Source organism: Scaptodrosophila lebanonensis, unplaced genomic scaffold, assembly GCF_003285725.1.
Source record: "Scaptodrosophila lebanonensis strain 11010-0011.00,11010-0021.00 unplaced genomic scaffold, SlebRS2 tig00000080-arrow-pilon, whole genome shotgun sequence".
NCBI lineage: Eukaryota > Metazoa > Arthropoda > Insecta > Diptera > Drosophilidae > Scaptodrosophila > Scaptodrosophila lebanonensis.
In genome coordinates, this window is record NW_022060561.1 from 4,373,935 (window position 1) to 4,389,037 (window position 15,103).

Genomic DNA, 15,103 nt, shown 5'->3' on the forward strand with positions numbered 1-15,103 from the left:
TAGGGCCAAACTGTATATATACTTGAAGTCATCAAGCATCACTAACAACTCACACACACACACATACAAAGAACCATATCCAAGCACACACACACACATATATACATCTCTATATATATGTATGTATGTATATTGATGAATGCACCAAGTTCTTTTCTCAGTGTAATTTAACGTTTTTGGTTTTTGATTTTCCTTCTTTTTTTTAGAGAGATTTCACCTTTTTGCAACTTAATTGAATAGCATTTTTGATTTTGCACAAAATATCTAATAAATAAACACATTAATTTTTGTTTAGTTGAAAACACCCGATTGTTCAAAGTCAAACAAGTGAGAAAAACCGACAATCCCATTCATTGTGATTGAGTGAAGAGTCATTGCATGTTGCTGACCCTCTAAACAATCGACGACCCTTCACATTGGAGGGGGAACTGTTTTTCTCCCATGTACATTTTATATATACTCGTATAAATACCTAGTTAAGAAACACATATAATAATTCAATCAATCAATCACTCTGCAGACATTCTTGTATATAGCCTGCTTGTCATTTCAATCAATCAAAATTATTGGTGTAATGATCATAATGCACACTCACCGTCTCTATTTCTCTTCTTCTTTTTATTTTTGATAACTGTGCACCAAACCGACCTCAGAACATAAAATTCACACCGAGCTGGACTCGGATTTGGATAAACTAGAATTGAACGAAACCACAAATAATAGTGATAATAATAATTATAATAATGAAAATAATCGAAATAACAATAATAACAAGCACAACAAAGAAATTAACAGTGATTCTAAAAAACGTCATAGTTACACACCCACATCCACATCCACACCCACACCGCCGCCTAGCACGAACACAAGCATATCTCAAGACACACACTCATCCAATTCATCACTTAGTTCGGACAGTTCTTGTCCGCCACAGCCTCCGCGGTCGCAGTCGGTGCCGCCGCAATTCCCTTATCCCTATGGCTATCCTTATCCCTGGTACATGCCTCCACCTCCTGCTGTAGCGACAAATTCAGCGGGTCAGGTTAATGGGGAATCGCCGTGCGTTCCTCCGCCAATGCCTCCTCATATATTGAATTGGCCTTATCCTTATCCCTATCCACCGCCACCACCCCCTTCAACGGACGGCAAACAGACGGACGTTTATCCACCCTATCCCTATTACTATCCCTACTATCCACCCCCACCCCCTTACGGTCAAGCACCGACCACAGGAGAGGGCCAACAGCCAACAGTGAGTTATCCCAGCTTTCCCCCACCGTATGGGGCATATCCCTACCCTGTAGCACCCAGTTATAGTCAGAGTTCTACTGAGAGTCGCGCTAGCAGCGTACTACCAGATATTATAATCACACCTAGCACCGATGATGTGCCGTCGCAGATCATTATGCAGCATCATATCAAAGTGGAGCCCCGTGAGCCACCCAAACGTGCGCACTCGGTTGAGATAGAAGAGGTTTCTTCCCGGCCAAAGAATCGCAACATATGCAACAATAGGCAGGAGGTTATGGACGTACTGAATCAGCGATTAGCGAGCATTAATAAGATCTCAGGTGGAAACACCCAAGCAAACCTATCAAAGCAACTACAGAAGAACTATGCTGGCGAGCAGTCAAAAAAGCTGGGAGACCGGTCGTCTAGTGAAAATGCATCCCCGGTACAAGTAGACAAGAAACTGGAAGACGATGACAGCTCTGTGGACGATAGCAGTGATGACGAGGTCACACCGAAGCATGCACCAAGTCGTCCAGCCCCGCTACAAGCAATCAAGTCAGTCACCAATGTTCAGATCTATAAGGGTCTAGGCAAGCAACTGGAAGAATTGGAATCGGAAAGTGATAGTGACAGTGATAGCGACGAGGATGATGTGACCACTGCGGACGGAGAGAGCGAAATCTTTGACGAGGAGGTTGCCGAAGAGGAAGGATTAGTTGAAGAAATAGACGACTATATGGTCGAAGAAGATTTGAGTGTTATCTACGAGGAAGAAAGTGAATTAGAACGTAGTAGTGAGTACGCCAAAACAGTTATCAAACGAGATGGGTCAAACGTCAGCGATGCTACCATCGGAGACCGTCACATTGACGAGCTGGACAAGCAAATTGAAGAGAACGACAATGCAGATGGTAATGATGATGACGATGATGAGTCTAATTCGGTCACTGTACGGCTGCCATTACGTTTCTCCTTCAGTCGCAGCTCAAATGATGAGAATATTGCCACTGTGGAGGTAGGCAACACAACACAATTGGAAGAAAAACGAAATAGTATCAGCCTAGATAAAAAACGTTGCTCCTTCAGCATAGCCAAGGTAGACAGCGAGTCTGAGCCAGAGGATGGAGACAATGACTGTGAAGTTAGCGTGACTATTAGTCTGTCCAATTCATCGCGTTCCAATTCGTTGGATCTGCAGGCTAAGCCCAGCTCTGTACAGGATATTGCTACACCTGTGGTGAGCAACGAAGATGTCTCAGCATCCTTCTCATTAGGAATGCGCAATAAATTTTTGGGCGAGACCAAAACTGGAGAAGTGACAAATAACATTGCCTTAGTTGAGGATGTGAATGAAGTGGATACAAAAGTGACTACAGAAGCAGAACCCAAGGAAGAGTTCGATTTCTTCGCCACACTAATGGCTACCAAAATGCAAGCACAAAAAATGATGGAGCAGTCAAAGAATTTTTGGAAAGTACCTGCCAGTAAGCCTGTGGAGCCAGTAGCAGAAAAGAATGCTACGGATTCGCCCATTTTGAGAAGCAAACCCAGTGATGCACAACAAAGGCCTAGACCGAAATCGTGCGACATGACTAAAACAAAGGCGTCCCTAGAAGCAGCCAAGAACAGCTTCTGGTCCACTTTTGAAGCAGCTGCAAAGGAGCCAGAGCCACAAACCGAGTCAGCAGAGCCAGAAGGGGAAACAGATTTCTGGTCACACTTAGAAAAAAACGAGGAAGAGATGCAATGGACTAAGAAAAAGAAAACAGTTACATACACCCCATTGCAACGGGAGAATATAAAGATAATAGATCATTGTGTTTCTACACTTAAACCAAAAATTGACGTCATGCCGCATGCACAAAATGCTGTGATTAGTTTTGTAGAGGAACAGACTCCAAAGGCAGATACAATAGTTCAGGAAGCAGAAGAAGAAGACGAGGAAGAGGAGGAAGATTTCTGGGCCTCGATTGAACAAGAAAAAACTGCTAATTCCAGCAGAAATTATTTTCCCCGTCAGGAACAAGATTTCCAAGAAAACCAGGAAAATCAACATGAACAGCCCTTAGAGCAGCATGAGCAAGATGATGAGGATATCGATTTCTGGGCGGATATCAAACCCACCAATGACAACAGTGAGAGTAATAATGTACCAGAGTTCCAATTCGATCCCACTAAATACCCGGAGGAACCACGTGAAGTTGATACCGATGAGGAAATTGATTTCTGGGCTGAAATTGAAGCAAATCGCAAGAACGACGATGATGATGTGACCTTCCACAAATCGGCCACATTCTGGGCACGCAAGGAGCGACAAAGCTCGGTGGAGGAGACTCCCTATAAGCCCGTGGAAACCAAAGCTTTTCGCGCCAAGCTGCCTGATGAGCCTGCTGTCGAAATTGATGTGTGGGCCACTCTAGAGGCTGCTCGTGGCGAAGAACCACAAATAGTTGATCCGATCATTGAAGAAGAAAACGTCTTAGCAGAGCAGTACGATGAATTGGAACATGAAGAAGTGGTCGATGATAAGGAAGAAATTCCTACTCAAGAGCTGGAAGAGTGTCCCAGCACTGAGACGACTCTAAATCGCGATAACACTATGTCTTTAGCCTCCATGCATGAGCCAGCAACAGTGCACACCTGGATGCCCTACACACCAACAGTTGAGTCAACAGCCAATAACGACGAAGATGAGCCCGACTTTTGGGCTGATATTGAACAGGACCGAGTTAACAGGGAGGAGGTGGAAGAAGCCGAACAGAAACGACACAATTATCGCAAAGCTATGGCTTTCTTTAGCACTTCCATTGATGAGCATAAAGAACAACAGGCGACAGAGCCATACAAGCCTATTGAAAAGACCACTCAAAGTGGAAGCGTTATACCAGAAGAAACCGAAACTCCACATAACACAGATGACTCAGCAGAATTTGATTTGGGTCCACCTGGTGGATATGTGATAATTGGTGAAGATGGAGCAGTAGTTGAAGAGCATAAGCCATTCCCTGCTGATCAAGAGGAGGAACGTGCCTCTGCCACGCCCACCAATATCGAGCGTCCACTACCCCAGGTTTATGTAGAACCACAGCCAAAGCCACAGTCGAAGCGTCTACCAAATGGACTGCCCGATCTCGAAGTAAACACTGAAGTAGCTCCTAAAATTTCGGTGCGTGAGCGCATTAATGTCTTTGAAACGACCTCAGATACTACCACTACAAATAGCAATCCCACAACAACTATAGCTTTGCCACCCAAGGGAAAGGGCTTTTCCACCCATTCGCTTTCGGTGGAGAGCTGCAAAGGCACTCTCTCACGCAATAGTAGCACGCAGCGTTCGGAATCAGAGATCGAAGAGGACGACTCTGGCGTTACGGATATGAACAGACAGTTGTCGGAGACAGACACTGAGTCCGAAAGCTTCCCCGAGCTGCGCAAAATGACGAGCTACCAACGCGCCGCCACACATTCCAGACTTTTTAAACTCTTGCAGGACGAGAACGACATACCCGAGGGAGAAGTCAGCCAGCCAGATGAGTTCCAATTCAAGCCCAGCAGACGCAAAATTGTGCATAATGTGTCCATCACACGTCGTCAGAACCCCAATGCTCTGGCCGATGCAGAGACCATGACACAGCGCCGGGAACGTCTCTCACTGCCGTTGCGCAAGAATACAAGCATTGATGCGGACAACCCCTCGACCCCAAATAGTCCAGCCTCGCCCATTATGGGCCAGCCTCACAATCAGCGGGTTGTGAGCGATAAGTTGGTCAATGAGCTGGTCCAGAGCCTGCTCTTGAAAAACGACAGCACACATTTGCGCAACCTTCCGATGGAACGCTTGCAAGCAGCGGCCAAGCGTGCTCTAGTTGAGGAAATGGACTCATTGGATAACACCTCCGGAGACAGCACTCCGGCGATAACACCGAAACAGGACAAAGAATATGCTGACTATTACAACAGTTGGTCTGATGCCACAGGCGCCGAAGAAATTGTGCCCTCCAAGGCATTCCGTACGCTACAGGATGCTCGCCGCAGCCCCTGGACTGCGCGCTGCCCCCGAGTGTTGAGCTCTAAGACTATTAACCGGGACCTGTCGCGTGTAACAGAGTCACCGGAAATCGTTAGCAGTAGGGGCAGCAAAAGCCCCGAATGCTTTCGACAGTCACGGGAAAAGTCAGTGAGCAGTTGGCGCAAACTCTGAGTGGGAGGTAATAGGATTAGCGTTGGCTGTTTGTACATAGGGGCGGGTCTCTTATAGTCTTTAGTAGTACTTGTAGTTTGAATGGGCGACATTGCATTTAGCGTGGTTCACAACCATATAACAGTCACTGCCCTTTGCTCCTTCCCTTGAGAAGGATGGCCAGAAATTGCATTTTTCATTGAACTCACTGTACATTTTAAATCACTCAGAATATTAATAAACTAAATACATATCTAATAAATAATGTAAATAAACAAAATATCTGACAAATCAAACCAAAACCAAATCAAGTAAAAATCGTTCATTCGTTGGTTCGTTCGTTACCTCAGTAAAGCGTTAAATCTTCGCCAGTCATTTTTCAAAAATAATAATAAAAACCAACTATTTCAACATTCTCGAGCAAACATAATAAAAACCGAAAACCAATAATTACCAAACTGCCACAATAAAAACAATTTCATCATCTCAATGATATTGTAAAACTCGTTCAAAATCCTAAGGTACCTAAAATTCAAATTTTTTATCAAAAATTCAACTAATTTCTGTAATGTTTTCATTATATTCCGAATTTTTCCTCTATTCCTCTATATGTACTTTTATAATTTACTTCTTTTTTTAATTTTTGCTGCTATTTCAATTTTTTATTTCTTGTGCCGTATATTTAATATTTAGTTTTGAAATAAAATATTTGCGATAGTTACATTTATTATTAAGCACTTGTACAAAATATCATCACTCCCTTCCACCTTTGTTTACTTTTTTAATGAAAAAATAATCATCAATTAATCAGGTTTGTATTTTAATAATTTATCCCAATTAACCACGAAAAGAATGAAAACTAAAAACATAGGAGAAAACTGTAGTGTTTAACAATTGAATTCTAAATAACTAATATTTTTTATTATTATACAAATAATGAAATGTCTTATCGCAAATATTTTATGCCACTGTTGTAGTTATTTGATCCCTCGATGCTTTTTATTATTATTGTTAAACCCGTTAATGTTTTAATTTCTTTTGCTTTACGTAATTTGGAGAGCAAACTCCACCTTATTGATCAACGAATGAAGATTTTATGCATTAGTTAATCGAATAAAGCAATAAATACCTATAAAAACAAACAAACAAACAACAACAACAATAGCTGTACAATAAAATGAAAAAGTCGTTCGTAACATTAACCATTCATTCAAGTTACAATACATTATTAAGTATTCAATGTTTCTTTTCTTATACTCTACTCCATTAACTTGTTTTTTTGCACACATTTAAAAATATATACATTTATATTTTTAACCAAAATTAATCGTTAACTTTAATGAGTATGAATGGCTTTTTTCCTAAAATGTTCAGACAAAACAAATGCAAATAATGGCATTTTATGAAAGTTTTCAACAAAATTCAAACAAATCAAAACAACAAACAAAAGGTGAAGTTTTCTCTCGGAATCGTTTTGGCTGTCGTGCCTGCCTGCCTGCCTGCCTGGCTTGCTGCAATTTTTATTTGTTGCTGCTTTTTTCTTTTCAAATTATTTCAATATTTCTGTATATGTTATCGTCTGGTCTATAGCTTTGTTTACCCTGAAAATAGCATTCGTCACGAGCAAAGACCTTAAGTTATCCACAATTTAGCTTTATATGTGTACGCTGTTAAGTATTTTGATCATTTTCATAATCAAAGTTTTGGTTTGCTCTTTTACAGGACCTGGACAATCGGATCTATAATTATTTCTCAAAGCCATAGAAATTAATTATAGCAAAAGAGAAGAAATACTTAAATCTGCAGCAAGAAAACGATATAACTTATCTCTCTAGTTTAAGTATCATTCAACTTTAGGATCGCCTCAATCTATACTATATAGCATGGGAACGGGCTTTGCAGTAATAGTTTCTAGTAAAATTTCTATAAACTAACTTAGCATGGAGCTGAAAGGAATTGTTTTTTTATAAATTGTTAAGCGCGGTTTGGTAGCAGCACTAAAACTTCTAACCCCCCCACGAACTCAACTATAGCAACTATTTATAATGCGAAAAGATGAAAATAAATGCGAAACTTTACTAACCATAATTTTTAAGCTGTAAAAATGTTACACAAGAAAATTAGCAGGTGCCAAGAGGTAACGACGAAACGAAACTAGAAAACAGTAAAAACAGACAAACAATGGCTACAATGGGTTAAGACTTAGCCCATTGTGTGGTAGCTAATCGACTAGGCATGTTATATATCCGGATAATACGAAAGCGCACATAAAAACGACTAATTACAATAATTGTTTGATATTTGAAGAAATCTTTGTGTATTGTGCCTATAAAAAAAAACCCGGCAGCAGAAGATATCTTTAAAGTTTCCTAACCCTTTGATTTTTAACAACACATTTTCGGTTCTTATCATTCTCAACATTATTATTTATACTTTATAAAACATATAGATGGCACTCGTATGCATACGAACATGTTATCAATTCTTTTTGACTATTATTATTATTTTATATCTATTTATGTATGTTTTTTGCGTTGTATAATTTTTTATGCAGTAAACTTTTTAAGTAAATAAACAAAATATAAAAAAAGCAATGAGTCTTTTAATATGACTGGAAAATTGGGAAAGAAAAGCTTAGTTTTAAATATACATTTAAGTTTACAAAGAAAATCTAATGTGAAAATCAAAAATGCTTTTAATTTGAATAAAACATTTAAAAAGTAACGCTTAGAAGGCACTTTAATTAAAGATTTAAATTTAAAGAAATAAACTCTAGACACCCATTTCCCCTAATTCGCGATTGGAATTCACAATGCCTTTCTGCACCAACAAATAACATAGTTAGTTAACATTTTAAATAAATTAAATGTAAACAAATGTATGTAGGTTTTAGTATGACTGAGATGATAAAAATGAAGGTTATTTGTTGTGATTAGAAGGCATTCGCATTTGCGCATACACTTCTCTCTTAAGTAGAATGAACTCGAAGCCCCCCCATTAAAGTAAAGCTATATTCAAATGTATGAATAAATATATCAGTGATTAATAATACTTTTATTTATAAAATAACACAATAGGTACATTAGTTTATATATATACTCTTAGAGCATGGAAAACAAAAGTCTAAAACACATACGTCATAAAATTGAGCTTTGGCATTGAGACCAAATCTTAGATTTAGAGATGCAATGCTTTTAAAAGCTGAGATTGTTTATTGTTTAAGGAAAAGGTTTTGTTCAAGGGAAACCGAAATTGAAGTATTGAAATTCTTTAGGGTATATGAAGTATACAAGAGGTAAGAATAGCAATAACATCTATGTATCGTATATATATTAGTTTCGCATAATTTGTATAGGTATAGTTCTCATTTGAATTCAGGGAATCAAACACCAATTTGTTTCGGAAGACAGAGCTCCCAAGAGACGAGTGGATTCTCAATAATTAAACTTTCTGCACTCATCCTGTTTTCTTTGCGGGAAAATCGTCAATCTTTGAAACGATGAGACCTAAGCTCATACATCTAAATGGTGTTCGAAAGGTTTGCATAACAATAATTGGCTTTTTACGTTCAAAAGTAAACAGAAATGTTATTATATGTGAGGAAACAATTGCGTAGATCTTAGATCAATAAAGCAATTACCAATATTTGTTAAAATCGCCCTACTGCTTTGAGTAAAAGGGTAAATATACGTAATTGAAACGAAAATGAGGGTTCAGTGTAGACTAGAAATGATTATATGCAATTTCATGGGAAAGTAAATCAATTGACAAGCTAAGAATAGCCAGTAAGTCTAATCTTTCTTTTCATTTTTAGGCTGAATTTTATCAGGATATCAGAGCTAGACATCATAAAGATGCTTCTGGTTATGCAGGAAATTAATATTTACTATAAACTTGACAGGGTTTGAGATCCTTGATTGTGTCTCTCCCAGAGCTTAACCGTAATAATTCCATTTTGGTTGTTACTAACATATGTAAATGGTTATGATTCCCTGTTCTGAATAATAGGTATTTGCACATAAAATGGACTTTTATGAATCAGGTAACATTAACAGACTGATTCAAACTCATGACTAAAGGCGCTACAGCTAACAATGTTTAAATTGTTTATAAAGTATGCAACTGGCATAACACTTTGTATAACTCTAATAGTTGTCTTAATATCATAACTTTTTAAATGCGTATATGTTACCATTTTCTAAATACTTATAAACATACATATCTGTTAATATTTCAACAATAGTTTTTTTAGTTAACTTTGAGATATTTTGTACAGTTCATATCATAGTTAACACGTTTTGAGAGCAGTTTTAGGTACAGCTTGCTTGAGCTAGGCTTCAATATTTCGAATAATTTCGTTAAAGCAGCTACCAAAAAAGCATAAATTCTCTAATATATATTAATATATATCTATAATTGTATATGGTTTTAATATAAATATTGCTTGCTAAGTACATTTTTAATTTTTCACTTGAACTCACCATCCTAAGTTAGTTCGTTTGCCCGCTCTACTTCCATGAGCTCTTGAACGATACGATATTCATGGCAATCAGCGCAAACCAAACGACCATTTGAGCGATTGGTTCGTTGCACTTTTTCATGGCATACAATGTGCACGAGCTTAAGGTTCTTGAGCGAGAAAATTTCCAGGAAATATTCCAATACAGATATGTCGATGACGCGCTTCTTGTGCAATGCACACTTTTTCTGCGGCTGCGTGATTAACTCACGAACATTAGCCACCAATGCAGGCAGAATTGTGCGCGAAAGTTCAATTTGATGGTCCAAGTTCCAGACTTGAAACAAAATAAGATTCTCACGTGAAGCATACGGATTGATGGTGTGTTGCAGGGCACAATTGTTGCCATTGTCGGAGTACGCGCCCTGACAGTAGAAATCGCCGAGATTCGTGCACAGCGAAACCGACCATTCATCTAGTATCTGATGGCGTACAGTGTAGTCCTTAATGATCTGCCGCAATCGTTTGTTGGGCACACTGACAGCGTCGGGCTCCTCCTTGTTTAGCAGATGGTTCAGAAATTCATGCTTTTGCTGACACTTCCGATTGAATATCATAGAGAAATAGTCGCAGCCAATGAGCAGATAACGAAACTGCTCCAGCACCGAGTTAATTATCTGGCGCGCCTTGGCATCTTGCCTGTAAAGTTGTGTGCGTGTCAGCTCGTCCTTGGCTTTGTAGTAATAACCACGTACACGTGTCTGCGCACGCATGGCCATGGCCTCTTCCTTGGAATGAAACCGCTCCTCACCACCCTCAAACCACTCCAAATGCTCATTCTTCATGCTTAAGTGCGCTTTGGTGTTGTCCAATGCGCGACGCTGTTTCTGCAACTCATAGTCCGTAATCATGCGACGGAACTTCTCCGGATGCTGTTCAATAAAATCATAAAAAATATCGGCTACCTTAAGCAGTGGTGAGTCCCGTCGTAACTTATCAAATTCAAAATCAGCGTCTATCAAATAAATATAGGTTATTAAAGATGCTTTAAACTTAAACCTTCAATTCACCTGTTGTTATGACCGCATCAGGACCACTGGCAATGAAAAGCGTCTGTGCTGGCAAACTATTTAAATATTCGTCATCGGATACCTCAAAGCCATCGGAGGCCAAGTAAATGTGCAGATCCTCCAACTATAAACGAAAAAAATTATAGGATAAGTAAACCCCTGACCTAGTATGTCATGGCAACTATTTCGGCATGAGTCAGGTTCACTGTCCTTCAAAATATTTCAATCATGATAAGCAACAGGTCGCCTTTTTTGTTATGGGGTTCCGGGCATGCGCATGGCAGCTGACATTGAGCCAAAGCCAAAAGGATAACAACAACATTGCGGAAGACAACTGTGTAAGGACAACCAGGGACATTGGCCTTGAAAGGAGGGTCATGCGTGTGGGTGAGAGTCCGAGTGTGTAGGCAGCAAGGAAAGACGCAATTTGTTGAAATGTGGGAAACTTACCGGAAATTTAAGCTGCGTTTTAGCGAGCAACATTTTAAGGGAATTTGCACCAATGCCATACTTTCGGGTCCGTTCGTTATCTGTAATTTTGTAGCCCCGCATTGGCATTGGAGAGTCCGCGCCGAATTTTTGCTCAGCTTGTTCAGCGCTTTTGTTGGCATTCGCGTTGTTGCTGCTGCTGCTGCGTGTGGACGGCGCCATTATTGTCTCCTTAATGTAGTTAAGCATCTGTAATGAATCGAGTGAACTACAATCCAACTATTAAATTTTATGGTAAAAACCTTGCAACAGGCAAGCTGCTTTTTGCGCGAGACGTGAAACTGACTCTTGTGATTGTTTTTTTTTTTTGCAGTTACAATATTGCGGACATTTGCTTTTTCCACTGTCTGGCAGCATTTCCAAGTTTTATAACAGTCATCTTCTTGGCAAGGCCGACCAGTGTTGGTAAGAACAGCGTATTGTGATAAACAGCTGTTGTGCTTGAGAGTTTGGTAAAAAAAATTAGTTTGCAAAAATTAGAACAATTAATAGTGTACAATGCACGTTTGCGTTGCCGTGCCGTTATGAATTTGCGACCGCGATGCCGCGAATGGTTGCCCCTGGCGACGCAACAGCTCCGGCTACGCAATCTACAATATATACAAGGACTGAATATCCAGTCCTCCAACTGCAGTCCGAGCTCAAGCGGAAATTGTGATGCCGATGGCGACGATGAAAGAGAGATGCTCATCTACTACACGCTGCACACAGATAAGGCTAGTGAGGCGTTCTACACCAGCGAAGCACTGCCGCAACGCCACCAACAGCAAAAGTGGGCGGAGATCTGTGCGGGTGATGAGTGGCGGAAATCGAACGCGCAATGTGTTTGTGTGAAGGTGTGGGCTCGCTATCAGACCTCAAAGCGATGGCCTCGCACGTCAAGTGAGACTGAGGGGGAAATGGTAAAGAGAAGGGCAGGAGTTGCGACAGCGGAACCACAATGGTGCGTATTCAAAGCTGCAGCATTCAACCAGCATTATATTTCATTTATTTATTTGCTTCAAAAACAGTGCCTTGTCGCAGCGTCTGGACAAAGTTTGTCTGACGCCACATACGTTGCCACGCCCACCGGAGCTGCTCTTTTGCTGGGGCGTCTACTTATCCGGTCTAATACCTCTGGCGCCGCTAACGCTGTCCAAGTGTCACCCTAACTGTTTAATATTCCAGCTGAATGGCGAGCTTTTTACCTCGCCAGAAATGATCAGCGCTCAGGGATTGCAGGAGCAGTTGCGTTGGCACTATCAAAGCAAGACTGCCAGCAATTTGTTAAGCAACAAAGCCAGTTCAGCTTGCGTCTCTGGCGATAACAGCATCAACTCGCCCCAGGTCAGTCGAAGTTCGAGTCCGGTATTGGGTCAATCCGAGCGAGAACTAATGCGTATGACCACCACACGTTACATGCAGCTGAGTTGCAATGCCCAAGATGTGCGTCGAAGCTACAATCTGGAGCAATTGCTGAAGCTGCAACGTCTTCAGCGCTCACAACGACAGAAGCTGCGTGACTCCGGTGAGATAAGCACCGAAATCTCACGTCTAAGTGTCCACTGTATCACCCGCAATGAGCTGCGCTACAAGCCGCGCACCACTTCGCTGTCAGGCTCACCATATGCCAATAATCTATACCATTCCATGGGTCGAAAGCTGAGTGTGCTACTTTCCGAGCATCTGGAGATTGCACCTCAGACACTCTACAGTGCGCAGCATCTAACGCAGCAGATTGAGACGCTGCGCTGCAAGCACCGATTGCTTCAAACAGAACACGAGACATTTCGGCAACGTAACGAACAGAAACAGCAACACCTCCAGGAGCTGCGGGAGGTTCGTGCCACACTGCAACAGCGGTTGGAAGCGCAGCGTCTAGAGCTGGAGCAGCAACGTGTGGAGCTAAGCACGCGATTGCAGCAACAACGATTACAACGCGATGAAAAGCGTGAAATCAACCGACAGATGGAACGACGAATATCCACATTGGTCCTGGAGCTGCAGGAGATCTACAACATACAGCGCCTGGGTGCGGAACAGCTGAGTATTTGTGGCATAGCATTTCCACACATGGAACAATATGCGAGCGACACCCGACATATCTCCAACGCCCAGATGCTCGAGAATGTATCACCGCTGGCGGTTAGTGCAGCACTCGGTTATGTCGCCCATTTGGTGCAGATGTTGGCCATCATTATGGACAGGCCGCTTCGCAATCCTATTGTATACGAACCATCCCGAACTCGCATTGTCGATGAAATTAAGGAACTGACCTATACTTCAAGAGAGTAAGCTTTTGGTTGCCAAGATTTGCACTCTTATTGTAGAGAGTATTGCTATTCAGTTAAACTCACATTTATATATTTTGCTTCTCCCCAGATTTCCACTCTACACACGCTCTATTCTGCCCTCTCAACAAACGAAGAAGGCCATCTATTTGCTGAAACAAAATGTGGCCCAAATTTGCTTCGATATCACTGGGCGTTGTGATATTCGCAATACATTGGCTAATCTACTAGAGCTCTTCCGAACAATGCGGGAAATTGAGCGGAGTCAGCGAATAGACACAGCAGCGCCGGCGGACCAGTTGGATAGTCCGTCGATGAAAGGGTCGCTGAATTCTCTGCCGCATGTCAATGGCCTGTCGACTGCCCCGCCTAACCAACAGCTGTCGGAATCGAATTCATCTGTCGATATGAATCATGCGGCCATATCGACAACGGCGAAAGAGGCCCTCCTCCAGTTGTTGCCTGTGGGAGTGAGTCAAACGCTTTCCATTGATGGTTATGCGTCAACGCAACGGTGAGCTTTTTACATTGTTTTTTTGCATTTAGTTGTACATTATAAAACGCATTAATTATATCTCTGCTAAGATAGATTCCAATTCAATAGATGATGGCATTTTAGTTTCTTAGGATAGAAAATTTTAATGGAAGAATAAGTCGTCCATAAAAATTATAGGCTCAGGAAGAAGACAATTTTTTTATTGAATTGAATAATTCTTATAATTCATAGAACTTATGTACCTGTTAGTAATAAGAAACGTTTTTTCTTATTACAGCATATGTCGCTCTGTGGGCTCCTATTCGGATAATGAAGATGATGATTACCGACCCATATTGGAACAGAATTATTCCAATTCGGACTCTAACATTGCGTTGCAGACCGAGCGCAGTTAAAATTATGAAATTGTAAATTTGATTTAGTTATGTAGTCATTTCTGTCTGTTGTCCCACTATATTTATACACTTTAATGGCTGCGCGAATTGTATCGCAATATTAATATTATATGCTCCTCAAAACTTACATATATCGAGATACATATATTTATATAGTTTTCTTTAAATAGCAGTTCGCGCAGCTATTTCGTTACAATTACACTTTCTTCCCCACCCATCCTAATGTTTCCTGCTGCATTTTAGCAAGATACTTGTTTATCAATACGCTTGGTAAGAATTGTATGCATTACTTTTAACATTTTGTGTTTGTATTTTTAAATTATAGGCCAAAACAATATTTGTGCTTAGGCGAGAACAAAGTGGTTTATTGTGTGCATCTGTGCGAGTTTATTCTATAATGGTCTCTGTAAATTCCAAGTAGGGATTTTTTCTAAACAATTAGGTTACAACAAAAACAATAATAATAAAAATGTAAAAACATCGAACAAATCTATTTTAATTGCTTGTACTC

General features: G+C 40.6%; 3 protein-coding genes across 10 annotated transcripts in view; 2 read left to right on the forward strand and 1 right to left on the reverse strand.

Moving 5' to 3' along the window:
* Positions 1-8,007, forward strand: part of LOC115626157 (trithorax group protein osa) — a 31,230-nt gene extending 23,223 nt beyond the window's left edge. For 7 of the 8 annotated variants that reach the window (XM_030521428.1, XM_030521427.1, XM_030521423.1 and 4 more), the window contains one exon: positions 7,136-8,007. In XM_030521428.1, coding sequence (XP_030377288.1) covers positions 7,136-7,158 — 23 coding nt within the window. In that variant the 3' untranslated portion in view covers positions 7,159-8,007. Of the gene's footprint in view, positions 1-653; positions 5,935-7,135 lie in introns of those variants that run through there. The other variant, XM_030521430.1, reaches the window with a different exon arrangement.
* Positions 8,008-8,537: 530 nt separating this feature from the next.
* On the reverse strand, positions 8,538-11,721 carry LOC115626174 (DNA fragmentation factor subunit beta). Its single transcript, XM_030521450.1, has 4 exons — positions 11,674-11,721; positions 11,393-11,620; positions 10,943-11,066; positions 8,538-10,887 (listed from the first exon to the last, which is right to left on the reverse strand). The coding sequence occupies exons 2-4, from the start codon at positions 11,618-11,620 to the stop codon at positions 9,899-9,901; spliced, it is 1,341 nt and encodes a 446-aa protein (XP_030377310.1). The 5' UTR covers positions 11,674-11,721; the 3' UTR covers positions 8,538-9,898.
* Positions 11,722-11,890: 169 nt separating this feature from the next.
* Positions 11,891-14,719, forward strand: LOC115626172 (UV radiation resistance-associated gene protein). Its single transcript, XM_030521449.1, has 4 exons — positions 11,891-12,374; positions 12,442-13,701; positions 13,793-14,215; positions 14,475-14,719. Exons 1-4 carry the CDS (start codon positions 11,956-11,958, stop codon positions 14,590-14,592), a joined length of 2,220 nt encoding a protein of 739 aa, XP_030377309.1. The 5' UTR covers positions 11,891-11,955; the 3' UTR covers positions 14,593-14,719.
* The last annotated feature ends 384 nt before the right edge of the window (positions 14,720-15,103 follow it).